This window comes from Phacochoerus africanus, chromosome 1, assembly GCF_016906955.1.
Source record: "Phacochoerus africanus isolate WHEZ1 chromosome 1, ROS_Pafr_v1, whole genome shotgun sequence".
NCBI classification, from domain to species: domain Eukaryota; kingdom Metazoa; phylum Chordata; class Mammalia; order Artiodactyla; family Suidae; genus Phacochoerus; species Phacochoerus africanus.
Window position 1 is genome coordinate 203,139,725 of NC_062544.1, and position 17,462 is coordinate 203,157,186.

General features: G+C 35.9%; 1 protein-coding gene across 4 annotated transcripts in view; it reads left to right on the top strand.

The window, feature by feature from the left end:
• Positions 1-17,462, top strand: part of VPS8 (VPS8 subunit of CORVET complex) — a 254,741-nt gene that overhangs the window by 84,571 nt on the left and 152,708 nt on the right. For all 4 annotated transcript variants that reach the window (XR_007135933.1, XM_047788199.1, XM_047788209.1 and 1 more), the window contains one exon: positions 8,297-8,343. Coding sequence is in view for 3 of the 4 variants with exons in the window: in XM_047788199.1 (XP_047644155.1) it covers positions 8,297-8,343 (47 nt within the window). In the remaining variant the exon portion in view is untranslated. The remainder of the gene's footprint in view (positions 1-8,296; positions 8,344-17,462) is intronic.

The window sequence follows — 17,462 nt, forward strand, 5'->3', positions numbered from 1 at the left end:
TAACATCTAGTATTGTGCCTGGTCCATAGTAGAGGCTTTATATAAATATGGTTGAATTTCACCAGTGGCTCGATAGAGGTCCTTGTCCATATGTCCTAGCCAGTATATTTCCGTAGAATTGAGACCAGTTGTAGACAGTTGTATTACCTGCTTCTGTCCTCTCTTAAACATTCAATTACTTGAATATAGTCATGTGATTCAAAAATTATGCACATGTATGCAGTGAGAAGTCTCCCTCACTCTACTGCTATCTGTCTCCTGCCCTCCTGCCTCTCACCATTGTTACTAAGTTTTTAAGTATCTTTCTAGATTTTCTTCATGTAAATGCAAGCACGTATACACATTTACCTACCCATGCATTTATATTTCTTCCTTTTCTAAACACAAATGATGGAAAACTATATATGCTATTTTGTACTCTGTTTTGTTTTTTACTTAATGTATCTTGGAGGATTTCTGAAATTGGTTCCTAGAGAGTATCTTTTTTTTTTTTTTAAATAGTTGCACAGTTTTCCCCTTTTTTTGACACTGTTGTAAATGGTATTTTTTTTAAACTTCAATTTCTCTTTGTTTCTAGTGTATAGAAATCCAGTTGATTTTAATATATTGACCTATGATCTTGCTAAACTTCTAATTTTTTTTGTATGTCCCAACAGATTTTCTATATAGACAATCATGTTGTCTGCAAATAAAGATGGAAATACTTGTACTTTCCAATTTGTATATCTTTCATTTCTCTTTCTTGCGTTATTACATTGGCTCCAATATGGCCTCCGCTATGATGTTGAACAGAAGTGGTGAGAGTTGACATCCTTGTCTTATTCCAGTGTTACTGGGAAAGCATCAGTCTTTGTTTTAAAAATACAATGCTAGTTACAGGATTTTAAAGGTGCCCTTTATAAGTTGAGAAAGTTCTATTCTTAATCTTCTAAGATTTTTTTTTCAGGAATGAATGTTGGCTTTGGTGAAGTTCTTTTTTTTGTGTTTATAGTGATGATTATATTGTTTTTCTTTTTTTATTAATATGGTGATTTCTGGACTAATTCTTAGAATTAGTTGTGAGTTATTATCTCCTTTTTGGTCTTATGGAGGAGTTGGTATTAATAATAATTAATAATAACAGTTGGTATTATTTCTTCCTTAAATGTTTGAGAGAATTCATTGTTGAAAGTATCAAGGCCTTGAGTTTTCTTTGTAAGAAAGTTTTTAACTGCAAATACAATTTCTTAGAGGGTTATGTATTGTTTCTTTTTGAGTGAACATTGATATTTTCTCTCTTTTGGGAAATTTAGCCATTTCATCTGAGTTGTCAAATTTATTGACAAAAAGTTTCCCCTGACATTTTTATTACCCTTTTTATATATGAAGAATCTATAGTGATGGCTTTTGTTATTCTTTATTTTTTAAATTTCTAATTTAATTCCATTGTGGTCAGAGAACATATTTTGTTTGACTTAAATCTTTTAAAATTTGAAACTTGTTTTATGGCCTAAAATATGTCATTTATCTTAGTAAATGTTTTGCATATTTGAGAAAAACATGTATTTTGCTGCTGTTAGAATGTTCTGAAAAATGTCAATTTATAGATTTATTTAAGGCTATCATGTCCATATGTACCACTTTCATTATTTATATGTAATTTTCAAATGTGATTGGTGTTCCTTCTTTGAAGAAAACTTTTGGAGAAAATTTATTTTTTAAGTGGAGAAAGCACCTTATTTTCTGATACATGATTCCTTTCTAGTTCAATTGTATTGTAATCAGATGTTTTATATACTGATTCTACTTTTTTGGAGGTTTTTTTTTTTTTTTTTTTAGGGTTTTTGTGTGTGTGTGTGTGGCCTAATACATGATCAGTTTCCATTAGTGTTCCATAAGCACTTGAAATATATAGCGTTTTGTGTGTTTTCACAGAAAATGTTTACTATCAGATTTTTAAAATTAATTGTTAGATCTTATAAACCCTTAGCCATTTTTGTCTACTCAATTTCTCATGGAAATTGAGAAGTAAATTAAAATGCCCTGTTAAGTCCTCTTTCTCTATTTTTCTTTCCATCTTCTGCCTTAGGAATGTTAGCACTGTATAATTTAGTATGTACCATGTGGTAATTTGGCGTTTAGAAATAGGAAGTTTATCTTCATTATGATTTATTGACTAAGTGAATAAATAAATCAGCCTGAATTTTACTTTAGCTGATAAATAACTTTTTATCCAATCACATTTCTGATTTTTTTCTTTGCATGGTGTACTTTTGCCTATCCTTTTATTTTCAGTCTTTCTGGATAACTTTGTATTTGTGTCTTGTTTACTACATAGAGTTGGGGGTTTGTTTTTTGAGATTTCAGATTTTTGCTTTTTTTTTTTTCAGATTTCAATCTGAAAATATTAAGTGAGTTAAACCAAATATTATTTTTTTAAGAAAATCTTTCTCCACTTATTTTTTTATGTGTGCATATACTTTTGATATTTAGGATTGCATATTTTATTCCAATGATTACCTTTATAATTATAGCTTGATAGTTGCTTTGATCCTTTTTTTCTTTTTCTTTTTTTTTGGCATTGGTCCTTTCTGTGATAAAATTTAGCAGATATTTTTTTCTTCCTCCTCAGCCCCTCCTCCATTACCAGATTTTAACTGTTATCTTTTATACTGTTCAAAATTCTTCTACTTCTAATTTTAATTGTCAGCTTTTGACTACCAGTTTACAGATGAGGCCACTTAATCTTTTCTCTCTCCCACCTTCTTTGCTTTTTCTCCTCCCAATTTGTCTTCATAAAAATCTTTTCCTCATTGTCTGAGGGTATCTGTTTTAGGCTTACTTTTGTAGTTAAATATAGTTCATGCTGATCACCAGTGCTCTTGCTATAGTTTCCCCAGTCATTTCTTGTTGCTGAAGCAGTTTCTTCAAGAAAGGCTAATGAATCACCACCAATCTCATCAGTAAAGTCTTTAAAGCTGTAAATCTCACAGTGGTGGCTGTGTGATTTCCAAAATTCTAATTTTCAACTGAAAGCTTGAATTTTATCATTGCCAACAAATATGTTCTTTTTTTTCCCTTGAAGGGAAAACTTCACTGTGTTCATTTCTGAAGAAATTTTTGTCAAACACAAATCTGAAGAGATACATTTTTCTGTCAGTCATGGTACTCTGTGGTAAAAGTTGTTCGCTTTACCACTCCAACAGTGGCGTGAGTGCTTTTCCTTGAGACAGCTTACTTGTGTTTTGCTGTGGAACATAAGTACTTTATTCCTATTTCTCATTTCATCACACCGAATATTTTAAAATGTGTACTTATTTTGTTCTTTTGTGCATACTTTTTAAAAAATATTCAGTGTGATGAAATGAGAAATAGGAATAAAGTTACTTCTGTTGCACAGCAGAATACAAGTTGGGTCACCTTGCTGTACAGTAGAAAATTGACAGGACACTGTAAACCAGCTATAATGGAAAAAATAAAAATGATTATAAATAAAAATAAAAAATCAATACTTGCAAAAACAAACAAACAAACAAAAAAACACCACTGCTTCACCAAGGGCAGTCTTGGGTGAAAGTGGCATCTTTTTCTTTCCTCTGAGGACATGACTGAAGCATGTGATGACTGTTAGTATGGGTTGGTGCCACTGCCTGGATTCAGGTGAAAGAGACAGCAGTTTTACACACCCTTGCAGCTGCACCATATTTGCAAAAGTGAACATGCTGAAAAATAAGAATAAAACTTAATATTATTATGAAAATTCATTTGACCTCACAAACCCCCTAAGACTTGAAGATCTCTTATGCTCCTCATGGATCACACCTTGAGAACAACTGATAGGGTCCTAACTATGCTAAATGATGAGAAAAAGGCAAAGGTATATAATAGTTTTAAATAATATTTCCTCTTAGTGGTAAAATTGTGGATGACATTTTACCTTTTAAAATATTTTGTTTGTTTGTTTTGTTTTGTTTTTTGTCTTTTTGCCTTTTTCTAGGGCTGCTCCTGCGGCACATGGAGGTTCCCAGGCTAGGGGTCTAATTGGAGCTGTAGCCACAGGCCCACGCCAGAGCCACAGCAACTCGGGATCTGAGCTGTGTCTGTGACCTACACCACAGCTCATGGCAACGCTGGATCCTTAACCCACTGAGCAAGACCAGGGATCGAACCCGCAACCTCATGGTTCATCGTTAACCACTGCACCACCACGGGAACTCCCTAAAATATTTTTAATGCATTTTTCAAATGTTCTTCTATGAATTAATATCAGTTTCATCAAGAAGAAAAGAATATCATGCTTCAGATTCTTGGCTGTAAAATGATAGGCTTCTAAATAGAAGGGGACAAAAGTTTAATGAAAGACACATCTTTTTTTCTAAATTTGGAGGGATATTTGGGCATGATTTGGCCAAAAGTAAACTAATATGGAGGAGGATTAAAAGAAAAAAAAAGAGAGAAGGCTCATAAGAACAATATTTTTTGAGTTGTTGCATCTTCAAATTATTGGACTCTAACTTTTATATCAAAAAATATTGTGGCTTTCCTTAGGGATCTTGAAAATACTTCTCTATTATCTTCTGTAATTGAATGCCACTATGGGAAAATCTGAGGCTAGCCAGATTTTTCTCCTTCTCTCAAAATTCATCTTTTTTTCTTGGCTATTTCTTAGTTTGGGGAATCTGGTAACTTTACTGCATTGGGTCACAGTATAATTATTCTAGAGTATTTTTTCTTGGCATACAGTGTACTCTATTAATATGTAGATTTAAGACTTTTGTTAATTTTATTTTTTTTGTCTTTTGTATTTTTGGGGACTCACCTGTGGCATATGGAGGTTCCCAGGCTAGGGGTCAAATTGGAGCTGCAGCTGCTGGCCTACACTACAGCCACAGCAATGCCAGATCCAAGCCACGTCTGTGACCTACACCACAGCTCACGGCAATGCCAGATCCTTAATCTGCTGAGCAAGGCCAGGGATTGAACCCTTTTCTTCATGAATACTAGTCAGATTCTTTAACCACTGAGCCATGATGGAAACTCCTAGATTTAAGACTTTTTTAAGATCTCAGGAAAGTTTTCTTGAATTATATCTTGAACTATTCATTCTTTTCAGTTTCAGCTTTCTCTTTTAGGGATTCCAGTTATACATACATTGATATTTTCTCTTCTTCCTCCACCCTCCTTGCCTTTCATCTTTCTCCCCTTCACACCCCCCCAATTCTCTGCAAGCTGGATCTTACCCATTACTGTGCTATTGTCTAATCAGGAAGGTAAAAATACATTCCTACTAAAGATACCAGTGATATCCTAATTTATACATAAAATAAAACTTTGCATATCCTGTCTTACTCATCCACAGTGCCATGTTAAACAGTGATAATCACTACTTCTCTTTTTGAAATTCTGTGTCCTACAGATAGCTGTGATTTTGTGCTCCTGATTTTTAAACCTCCGCGACTGTTCCTGAGTTGGACATTGTTCCTGTCTTCTGACCATATCATAAATATGGGTCTTCCTCAAGATATAGTCCACTGTCCTCTGATTTTTATCTCTCTTAGCCTTAGTTTTATTCCTTTCATGACTTAGAAGTGTGTAATTCTCACTTGAATGGTTCAGATTACTATATCCATTTTTTTTTCCAACATCTAAGTAAAAGATGTTCCTCAGAGCCATCATAGCCCAAACTACATTTAGCTTCTTCCTTTTAACACCTCCTCCCATATTCCTTATCTCATTTCGTGACATCTTCATTCAGTCATCACTCAAACTAGAAACTTGGGAGTTTTATAGACTCCTGCCTGTGCCTTCCAACCCACAACCAATCTGTCACCAACTTCTACAGTTTTACTTTATAAATAGTTCTTGATTCTGTCTGCTATTTTTTATGCCTACTATCACCACCATGGTTTAGTCTCCTATTTCTTTCTTTTGACTACTGTAGTAGCTACCTATCTTCAGTCTTGGTTTTCCAGATCTTCCCATCAAAGAATCACCAGAGTGATCTGTCTGCATGTATTAATCTGATGGTTTCACCCTCTATTATCCCAATAGTATAACCTTAGTACTAGGCTAGGCACTTAATTTCTTACTTTATGCCTTTAATAATTTCTACCTGATAATTATGATATTTGAAGTTTTAGGGGTCTCCCCCTGCTGTTTGTAGTTTCTGCTGACATTTACTTATGGTGGATTATTTCAGGAGGTGCTTTAAATTTTTTACTTTAAGCACATCTTTAATGCGGCTTTGTCAGGAGGCCTTATTTTTGCCTGTGTTAACTACTGTTTCTGGAATTTTCTTCTTTCGAGTACCCCAGGAGTATCCTTTTTTCAGGATCACCTTTTGTGTTAATTTCTTGGCTTGATTATTCCTATACTAAGAAGATACTATAATTTCAAATCCTCAATCTACCTGTGGACAGAATCTTGATGATAGATTCTTGGACAGTACAAATTTACCCCCTTCGAGTCCAGGAAGAGACAGACAACTTTTCATGTCATCTCCCTATGCTTGTAGATGTTTTTCTTTCTAATTGCCTCTCACTAAGGAGGCACCTTTTTAAGAATCCTGGTCTTTATGCTGCAAGAATCAAGGCCTCAGCTTGTTTCTCGCATTTAAACCCAAGCTCTTATATGACCAACAAATTTATAGGACAGTCTCAGTGACAGCTCAGGGCTTGTAGCTTTGGTTTTTAGTTCCTTATTCCATTTTAAACCCTGGATATTTTCCCTTACTTTTTTGGGAGCTCAACTGTGTATTTTAAAGAATGTTTATTAAATTTATCTAATATTTTTAGGGATTTTTTTTTTTTCTCTGCAGGTAATTTGTCCTACTCCATGTGTTCTCATTCAGGGTTGAGACTTAATATAGCTCTAACACTTTTCAAGTCTATGATTTTAATTCTTGTTTTTGAAGAATCTAAATAAGATTATAAATGTAGTCATGAGGAATACTGATAACTAAAGGAAGCAGGATGGATGGGCCAGGGAGAGCTTTTCAGGATTAGGAATCCTTGTTCTGCTGACTTCTCTCCCAGGTAATAAGGGTTCCTCAGTTTTGTTCTCTCTGTCAAAGAAATGCTAGCATGTAGTGTTCTTTTCCTCACATAGTGTCTTCTCCTTGCTGATGGGATATTTTTCTCCCTAGAACCTAGGCCTTCTAGGATTTTTAAAAGGAAACCATTGCTCTTCAGCCAGCAGAAAATGAAAGAGCACTGCTGAAATCTAATGCTTGGTTACTTGACAAGTTCTAGTCATAACAAGCTACTGTTTCTCCCTCAAATTGTGTCTCTTGAAAAAGGCCAGAATTATGGGTTGCCATTTGTTTGATATGAGTCTATACATGATGAATTTAAAATAATCAAAATGTTATGAGGCATTAAATCAGCCTTAAAATAACTAGCTTGGAGGAGTGTGACAAAATATGTACAACCTTAATCACCTACCGGAGGCACCAAAAGAACCAACTATTTATATTGTCAATTTAATATATTTTCTTTTGCTTTCTTTGCAAATTTTCTTTACAGATTTGTGAGATAAAAGCATATTTTTTACCTAATGTTTCTTATAATGTTGTAAACTCTTTATAAACTTGTAGTATTTACCTAATACTTCATTTAAACAGCAAGCTTACTTGTTTTCCCATGTTGTATGTTTAATTTCAATATCTTCTTCCTTCTCCTGCTGCTTCTGTTACTGAGCTGCAGTGAATATCTTAGTGAATTAAATTTTTTTTTCTTTTTAAATGTATTTAGGATGAATTTCCAGACAGAATTACTGGATAAAAGCATTTTCACATTTTATTTTCTTCTTTTTTGGTTGCCCTGCAGCATATGGAGTTCTGGGCCAGGGATCAGATTCCAGCTGCAGTTGTGATCTACACCACAGCTGTGGCAACACCAGATCTTTTAATCCACGGTGCTGGGCTGGGGATTGAACCTGCATCCTGGTGCTGCAGAGATGCCACCAATCCTGTTGAGCCCTATTGGGAACTCCAGTGTTTTCATGACATAGAGTGCCAAATTGCTTACCAAAAGCATGGCACAAAGTTATATTCTCCCAATAATCTAACATATCTGAAGCAGACCACTTTCTTCTTGTTTTTTTGCTGACCTTGCAGCATGCTGAAGTTTCCAGGCCAGGGATCAAACCCATACTGCAGTTATAACCCAAGCCCCAGAAGCAATAACACTGGATCCTTAACCCACCAGGCCACCAGGGAACTCCTTGAAGCCAACTGATGAGACTATGTGTTGTGTCTAACCAGAAGGCCATTGGACAGAGATAAGGTGCTGATGCTTTCTTTATGGTTTCTTTATAGGATATGGTGCCTGTCATAGTTGATTACTGCCTTCTGCTACAGCGAAAGTGAGTATACATTGCCGTTAGATTTAGTTTTATTGAATCCAAGTTGCCTCTTATATATTTTTTTTTTGTCCTTTTTTTTACAGCTGTACCCTCGGCATATGGAAGTTCCCAGGCCAGGAGTTGAATTAGAGCTGCAGCTGCTCTATGCCACAGCCACAGCAACGTAGCCACAGCAACGAAGGATCTGAGCTGCATCTGCAGCCTACACCATAGCTCATGGCAACATTGGATCCTTAATCCACTGAGGGAGGCTAGGTATCGAACCTGCATCCTCATGGATACTAGTCAGGTTCATTACCATTGAGCCTCGACCGGAACTCCATCCCTTGCTTGTATTATAATTTACTGCTATCAGTTCTGTGAATTTGACTGATAGGTTTTCTAAAAAATGAATTTACAGAAATTTGATTCTTTAAAAATTTTCTGTCCTTTTGCCTATTAAAATTAACTTGTTTAATATAGATGCTGTGGGTGTATCATTTATGTATTTATGTAGCAGGATAGTGGAGGTGAAGAACATAGCTAACAAAAGAGCCATAGTACTTAAGTGAAACTGTATGAATCACATACTATTTATATACTCTTTATGAACCATCATTAAAACATGGTATTTTTATACCACCCCAAAAAAGGCAAGATGTATTGTGCTTGTGCAGTTTGTTTTTTTTTTTTAAGGGCTTTTTTGTTTAAAAGATATCAGTGTAAATGAATTCTTAATTAGGCTCTGTTTAAATTGTAACTATATAAATTAGCCAACCTGTATGAGTTCACAAACTTTCACATTTATAATAATAGTTAGCTTCCTCCATGCCAGGTTTTTTTCTAAGCACTTTGTATTAATTTAATTTTTATATAACCTTATTTCATTTTTATAACAATGAGGTAGGTATTATTATCGTCATTTTACATAGGAGGTTCCAGAGGCAGCATACAATTAAGTAACTTGCCAAAGCTTGCTCACACTTTTTCTGAAAAGCAAAGGTGGGATTCTAATGCAGGCAGTCTAGCGCCTGGGCTCGTGCTTGTAACCACCAGCTTATACCACTTTTCCGTGGTGGAGAACAACTGTGAGGATCCAGTACAGATACTCCCCAGACCCTACACAATACTGACTTGACTCCTGAATTTCTGTATATTCAGGTTGGCTTAATCAGATAAAGTTGGATCATACTTAGAAGGTATCGGTGGAGGCTGTTAAGAGGGCACTTATTTATTCTGTCAGACCTTCATTAAGTCTCAAAGAGCTCTAGTTTCTGCTTAGCTGGAGCTCAGATGCATTCCAGTCTTTTAGGTATAGTGTTATATGTAATCATCTAGTGAAATATGCTGTATTCATGGTTGGGATGTTGTTGAGAACATCGTCTTAGATAACATGTTGTCGTCTTTATGAGGGCCCAAGGAAGAAAATTCTGAGGTCTTAGTACCAGAAATACCTTTGCATCTTCTGAACAGCTAACTCACTTTTAGCTGGTGGACAGTGAATTGTATAGCTAATTACTATTTACTAGAAAGCTAAGAGCTGTGATACACTAACTTCACCCTAGCTTTTCTTGGTTTTCACTTTTTACACTTCCTTGTTATTTATCTTACACTTTTTAAAGCAGCCTCAATTGTTTATGGATCAGTTTTACATATTTTATTTCATTTAACCCTCATAATTACAGTGTAAGAGAAGTAAATTTATCCTCATTTTCAGATGAGAAAATTAAGATGTAGAGATGTTTCTAATTACAAGTAAGTACTCGAATCAATCTGAATCACCAAATTAAGTTAATATAAATGAGTAAAATAAAGTATATAGAAGAGGGAGTACCCATGGTGGCTCAGTGATAACAAATCCAACTAGTATCCATGAAGACTCAGGTTTGATCCCTGGCCTCGCTCAGTGGGTTGGGGATCCCGCATTGCTGTGGCTGTGGCATAGGCCAGCAGCTGCAACTCCAATTCGCCCCCAGCCTGGGAACTTCCATATGCCACAGGTGCAGCCCTAGAAAGACAATAAATGAATAAATAAGAAGGCATATCTTTACAAAATAGATTATTTACACCTGTAATGGTACCTGGCACAAAGGAGCTATTCAATACCTGATGGTTGAATTAATTCTGCCCCTTGGTTTGCAGGATAACATGTTGTTGTGAAGTTGCAGGATAATATGTTGTGATCATGAAGTTGAATTTTTGGTTGTGGTTTTGGTTTTTGCTTTTTTTTTAGGGCTGCTCCATTGGCATATGGAGGTTCCCAGGCTTGGAGTAGAATCAGAGCTTCAGCCACCAGCCTATGCCACAGCCCTAGCAACGTGGAATCTGAGCCAGGTTTGCAACCTACACCACAGCTCACAGACAATGCCAGATCCCCAACCAACTGAGCGAGGCCAGGGATTGAACCCATATCCTCATGGATATTAGTTGGATTTGTTTCTACTGCACCACAGGGGAACTCCCTAAGTTGAATATTTGAATACTCTCACAGTGATATAAGATGGAAATGGCCCAAGCAGTTGTAAGATGAAGGACTAGATAGGGAAAAAGAAAAAAAAAGAGAGATTTTTCTTTGAGAAATATTTTGTGTTATTCCAAAAAATGTTCTGGAGATAGGCTTTTCTTTCTTTATGTGATTTGAAAAGGAAATATTTCCAACTCTATTTATCTGTTGATGGGCTGAGAATGCAATAGTTTATTCATTTAATCATAGCATCTAATATAGAAGATAAGATCTGGTCAAGGTTTTCACCAAGTTAGGATCTATTTATTATTTCTTCTTCTTCTTCTTCTTCTTAATCAGTTTCTTTCTTTCCTTTAATTTTTCCCAATTCCTTAGCATGTTTTCTTCTGGGCTGTGTCTGAAACAAATACATCACTTGTTGGAGCTATCACAAGTATCAGCAGTCATAGTGTATTCCTGACGTCCGAGGGGAAGGGAGATCTCAAGGGCTGTTTTCCTAGCTCTTTTGGTCCTTTTCACAGCTCTTCCCTTTCTCCCTCCTTCATCCACTCATACACACATAATCCTAGATCCAAGATTGGATATTTTTCCTGGACTATAGTGGAAATAGTATGGCTGCCTTCTCTCTTGACTCTGTTTCCAAAGACTGAAGACTGGATTGTACTAGATCCTGCCTCTGCTCAGGAGAGATTTCAGCATGTATGCTCTCACTCACTCTCTCCTTGTCTCTCTCCTCACTTTTCCAACTCTCTAGATTCCAATAAGGGCAGAAGGGACAGGCCAGCATTCCCAGCAGTGTAGGAAAGTTTGAGGCTGTGAAAGTAGGCTTTGGGTCACATGCTCCCTTTTGTGTCTAGATTGTTGCTCTTGTGTTTGCTTACTTCTCACCATACTGGCTTTTCTTTTTCATCAGAATATTAAGATTCTGTATATGGGCCTGAGCTTATGACTAAAGGGTTCAAATAGGCCATTTGATCGACGTTGATTCTTTGTGTACAGATCATCTTTCCGTCTCCTTCCATTGCAAACATGTGATGATTAAATATTTATTAGCTATAAAAATTCTGTGTTTACTTAAATAGTCCCTTATAATTACACTTGAAAATAGTTTCTGTAATTTTTTTTTTGTCAGAGATGATAAGATTAAAAACGGTCAATTCCCTAGACTAAATTGAAGCAGAGGTATTATAAAAATTGCATAGCTTCATACAAGTGTGGTCTCTTTCTCCATAAACTGGACACTCTCATTATGCCATTTTCTTCAGCATTTGATTCCATTTACATCTAGGGTCTTTTACATTCCCAAGTTTTCAAGATATTTATGATTTTGAGATTACTTTAAGGACTACTCAGGTTGTACATAACACAGATATAACCTTATAAAACATAATCTAGTACTCAGCCTGTTTTAGGTTTATCTCTTCTACTTCTAGGGTCATCACTTAGACAGTCAATACTGGCCTCCAGATGCCTTTTTTTTTTTTTTCTTTTTCTTTTTAGGGTCTCCCTTGCAGCAAATGGAAGTTCCCAGGCTAGGGCTGAATCGGAGCTACAGCTGCTGGCCTCCGCCACAGCTACAGCTACAGCAATGCAGGATCTGAGCCACATCTGCAACCTACACCACAGCTCATGGCAGCACCAGATCCTTAACCCACTGAGCGAGGCCAGGGATCGAACCTGAAACCTTAGGGTTCCTAGTTGGATTTGTTTCCACTGCATCCTGACGGGAACTCCTCCAGGTGCCTTTTATATTAATATTTTCTGACTGATGCACTGTTTTTATAGTCCTCTTATTTTCATATATTACTACTGTTTCTTAATGTGGATCAAATTGTAAATATAATATATATTCTCAAATTAATTTTGACTCAATACTGCAATCGTTATTATACCATAATCACTGTTATCTGTGTCATAAGTCATTGAATCCCCTTACCGAGCAGCGATATTAATTGAACTAGTGTATACATGTATTCTCATTCATACTTAAGAATTCCTTTATAATGTAAGACCCTTTTTACAATGGCACAAACCACACTGCTTTTTCTCTCTAGAGCATACTGATCAGTCTGTTATGGACATCTTTTTTGGTTAAAATTTGGCTTTTTAAAATCGTTTTATGAATTGTTTAAAATCCAGGAAATTCTGTTTTTGAAGGCATACTTTTATTTTCACACTTCAGTCTCTGCACAGTTTCATTTTAATTTGACAGTGTGTACGTGGGTTTTTTTTTTTTATTAGACAAAAATCTTTAGGCTTTTTGTAGGATATTTAATGATTTGTCATTTTGCCTGCACAACAGTAGCCATAATTTCATAATTTCAGTAGCCAAACAATTTAAATATCGTTTGAACTTTGTTTTTAATTTTATAAATAAAATGAACAGCCTAAATAAACTTTGGATTTATTTTGGGTTTTTGTTTGTTTGTTTGTTTCTGCTTTTTAGGGCTGCACCCACGGCACATGGAAGTTCCCAGGTTAGGGATCCAATTGGAGCTGTAGCTGCTGGCCTATGCCATAGCCACTGCAGCATGGGATCGGAGCCCTGTCTGCCACCCACACCACATGGAAATGCCAGATCCTTAACCCACTGAGCAAGGCCAGGGATCAAACCCTTGTCCTCATGGATGCTTATTGGGTTTGTTAACCACTGAACCACGATGGGAACTCCTCAGTTTATTTTGAAAATAAGTCCAGAGTTTACTTGAACTATAATCATAATGTTTAACATTGTTTAAAAATAAGTGCTGAAAAATAAGCGCTATGTTACTACATGTTAATTATACCTCAAAACCATTCTATAACAAAATAAAGGCTGTATGTAGATCTTGACCACTTTGAGCTTATCACTGTAACCAGATATCCAAAAGGAACCCATTGTTCAAATAACTTGAATTATATGTAAATTTAAACCAAAAATATTTCTGTTAAATCTAAACTGAACCTGGGAGTTCCCGGTGGCTCAGTGGGTTAAGGATCTGGCATTGTCACTGCTGTGGCATGGAAACTTCCTCATGTCACAGGTGCAGCCCCCCCAAAAAAAACCCAGTACCACCTAAACTGAATCTGAAGTTGTCTTTTGATAGCCAGAGTATTTGTTCAACCTTGTTGTTTAACATCAGGATTATTATGTGTGAAACAGAAAGATTTTAATTATCAGGCATGGTTGAGGAACCTAATGTTTTGAGGGAGTTTTTTGATAACTACTTGTTTGCTAGGGAAAAAAAGTACCATGTTTTTTTTTTTTAATCTTACTGCTATATTGAGATGTAATTCACATACCATAAAATTCATCATTTTAAAGAATAAATTCACTAGTTTTCAGTATATTCACAGAATTGTGCAACCATCACCACAATTAAGTCATGTCTTTTTAAAGGAACTGTTTACAAACTGTGATATTTGTATAAGAAAACAGCATTTGAACATAATTTCTTAAATATTGCTTGAACTTTGTTTTTAATTTTTTTAAATAAAATGACCAACCCAAATCAACTTGAGATTTATTAAATCTACTTTAATTTAGTGGAGATTTGTTTACTTGGTTCTGGTTATATATTTTGCGTATACTGGCAAGTGTTAGGATTGATGCTCTTGCTCTTTTCAGACAGCCTCTGAATTTGTAACTAACTCAAGGTCAAAGCTGGGTTCTTCACATTTTTCAGTTGTAAAATAGATAGTACAAAAAGTGAATTGAATTTGATCATTTTCTCTATCAATTTGAAGTTATGAATAATAAACTCCAAATGATATCTTTAATATGCATATTAATATAAAGTGAAGTTACATAGAAGATGCCTGATGGCTCTCTGTTACCTTAGAATGGATTTTTTGTTTTGTTTTGTTTTTTTGCCTTTTCTGGGGCTGCTTTCCGCAGCATATGGAGGTTCCCAGGCCAGGGGTCCAATCGGAGCTGTAGCTGCCGGCCTACACCACAGCCATAGCAACGTGGGATCTGAGCTGCGTCTTCGACCTACACCATAGCTCACGGCAACACCGGATCCTTAACCCACTGAGCAAGGCCAGGGATCGAACCTGCAACCTCATGGTTCCTAGTCAGGTTCGCTAACCACTGAGCCACGACGGGAACTCTTGGATTTTTCTCTCATACTGGCTATAGAGAGGCTAAGCTTGAAGTGATAAACATTAATTTTGAAGTTAGCCTTCCCAGGAAACAAAGTCAGCAGCCTGGTGTATAATGCCTAAGTATAGAAAGAAACGCAAGAGCCACAATCTTTTTTTGCATTGACTTTTCTTCCTCCTTCCTTCTCTTATGCTCTAATATTCTCCCAGAATGATGAGAACACATCTTAGAATTTTGTTTTATTTTTGTTTTATGGTAGAGATGCTGAGTTTTATTTTTCTTGTTTCTTTATTATAGTCTCTGACTAGTTAAGATAGAAACATATAGTTTTGCTATTAATCTTACGAGCATTGCATGCTGCTATTTGTAACAGAAGTGCCTTATTTGTCAACTTTTATGCTCTGTTTACTGAATCTTTAGCTCTTTAATTCTCCTCCCCAGGGCTTTTGTGCTGAACTGAAATATATAATTATCTTTCCTGGCATGTTGTTTTTAACAACACATTATAGAGTGCCAGGGCTAGCAAATAAGACATTTTCTTTAAATTCATTAGAGTTGCTTTGTTGCTCTTTTTAAAAATCTCCCTTAAAGCTTCATTAATCTCAGTTTCTTTTACTTGGCTAGTAATTTGCAATCACAAAAATGTGATGATGGATTATTGAATAAAATGAAACTAACACGGGGGTTCCCTGGTAGCCTCCAGTGTTGTCATTGCTATGGCTAATGTTCAGTCCCTCACCTGGGAATCTCCGCATGCCGTGGGTACAGCCAAAAAAGATGGGAAGGGAGGAAGGAACAAACTGAATGCTCTGATAAATAGGAAGCAAGGGGGAAAATGATCAAAAATTACATTTGTGGATCTGAGAAAAAAAATAAATGGATATAGGTTTTTCCCCCCAGGATATTGCAAATACTGTTTATTGAAAAGCAACATATGGTTCCATACAATTGTAGCCAGTTGGCTTTATTACCTGTCTTCTTCTAGGACTTTAGATGAGGCAAGACTCCATCCCACTCCTTTCAGAATCTTCCTTGACCTTTTTGTGATGCTTGTCATGAAAGACTATACCTATGGATGAACCATCCGCTTTTCACAATTGACATCATGCACATGTATAGGGATTATACATTTAACAAACAAATGATCAATCAGTCAATCCTAATAGGTAAACAGAATTAGCATAGTTTTTGTATTTAAAAAGAGAGAATGATCCCTAACACCATACACAAAAATAAACTCAAAACGGATTAAAGACCTAAGTGTAAGACCAGACACTATAAAACTCTTAGAGGAAAACATAGGCCAAACACTCTCTGACATAAACAACAGTAACATCTTCTCAGATCCACCATTTAGAGTATTGACAATAAAAAATAAAATAAACAGATGGGACCTAATCAAACTTAAAAGTTTCTGCACAGCAAAGGAAACCCTAAACAACACAAAAAGACAACCCACAGAATGGCAGAAAATCTTTGCAAGTGAATCAACTGACAAGGGATTAATCTCCAAAATTTATAAACACCTTCTGCAGCTCCATACCAAAAAAAAAAAAACAACCCCATCAAAAAATGGGCAGAAGAATCTAAACAGACAGTTTCCCAAAGAAGACATACAGATGTCCAAGAAACACATGAAAAGATGTTCAACATCACTCATTATCAGAGAAATGCAAATCAAAACCACTATGAGGTACCACCTTACACCAGCCAGAATGGCCATCATCAAAACGTCTACAAATAATAAGTGCTGGAGAGGGTGTGGAGAAAAGGAACCCTATTACACTGTTGGTGGAATTATAAACTGGTGCAACCACTGTGGAAAACAGTATGGAGATTCCTCAGAAAACTAAACATAGAACTACCATTTGATCCAGCAATCCCACTCCTGGGCATCTATCCAGAGAAAACCATGACTCACAAAGACACATGTACTCCGATGTTCATTGCAGTGCTCTTTTCAATAGCCAAGACATGGAAACAACTTAAATGTCCATCGACAGAGGAGTGGATCAAGAAGAGGTGGTACATATACACAATGGAATATTACTTAGCCATTAAAAAGAACGAAATACCAGCATTTTTTGCAACATGGATGGACCTAGAAATTATCATGCTAAATGAAGTCAGCCATACAATGAGACACCAACATCCAATGCTTTCACTGACATGTGGAATCTGAAAAAAGGACAGACTGAACTTCTTTGCAGAACAGATAATGACTCACAGACATTGAAAAACTTATGGTCTCCAGAGGAGACAGTTTGGGGGGTGGGGGGATGTGCTTGGGTTGTGGGATGGAAATCCTGTGAAATTGGATTCTGATGATCACTGTACAAATATAAATGTAATAAATTCATTAAGTAATAAAATAAAGAGAATGAATGAATCAGGGAATGATATGTCAATACATTACATAAATGGAAACATGGAAAACATTTAATTTTTCCAGTTATCAAAGAATTGAAAACAGCTATGTTTAATTTACACATGTAAGTATGTGGGAAAACACTAAAGACAATTGCTTGTTGAAAACAGTTCAAACTGTATATTGCTGATGGCTGTGTAAATTAGTGCGGTGATGCTTTTTAA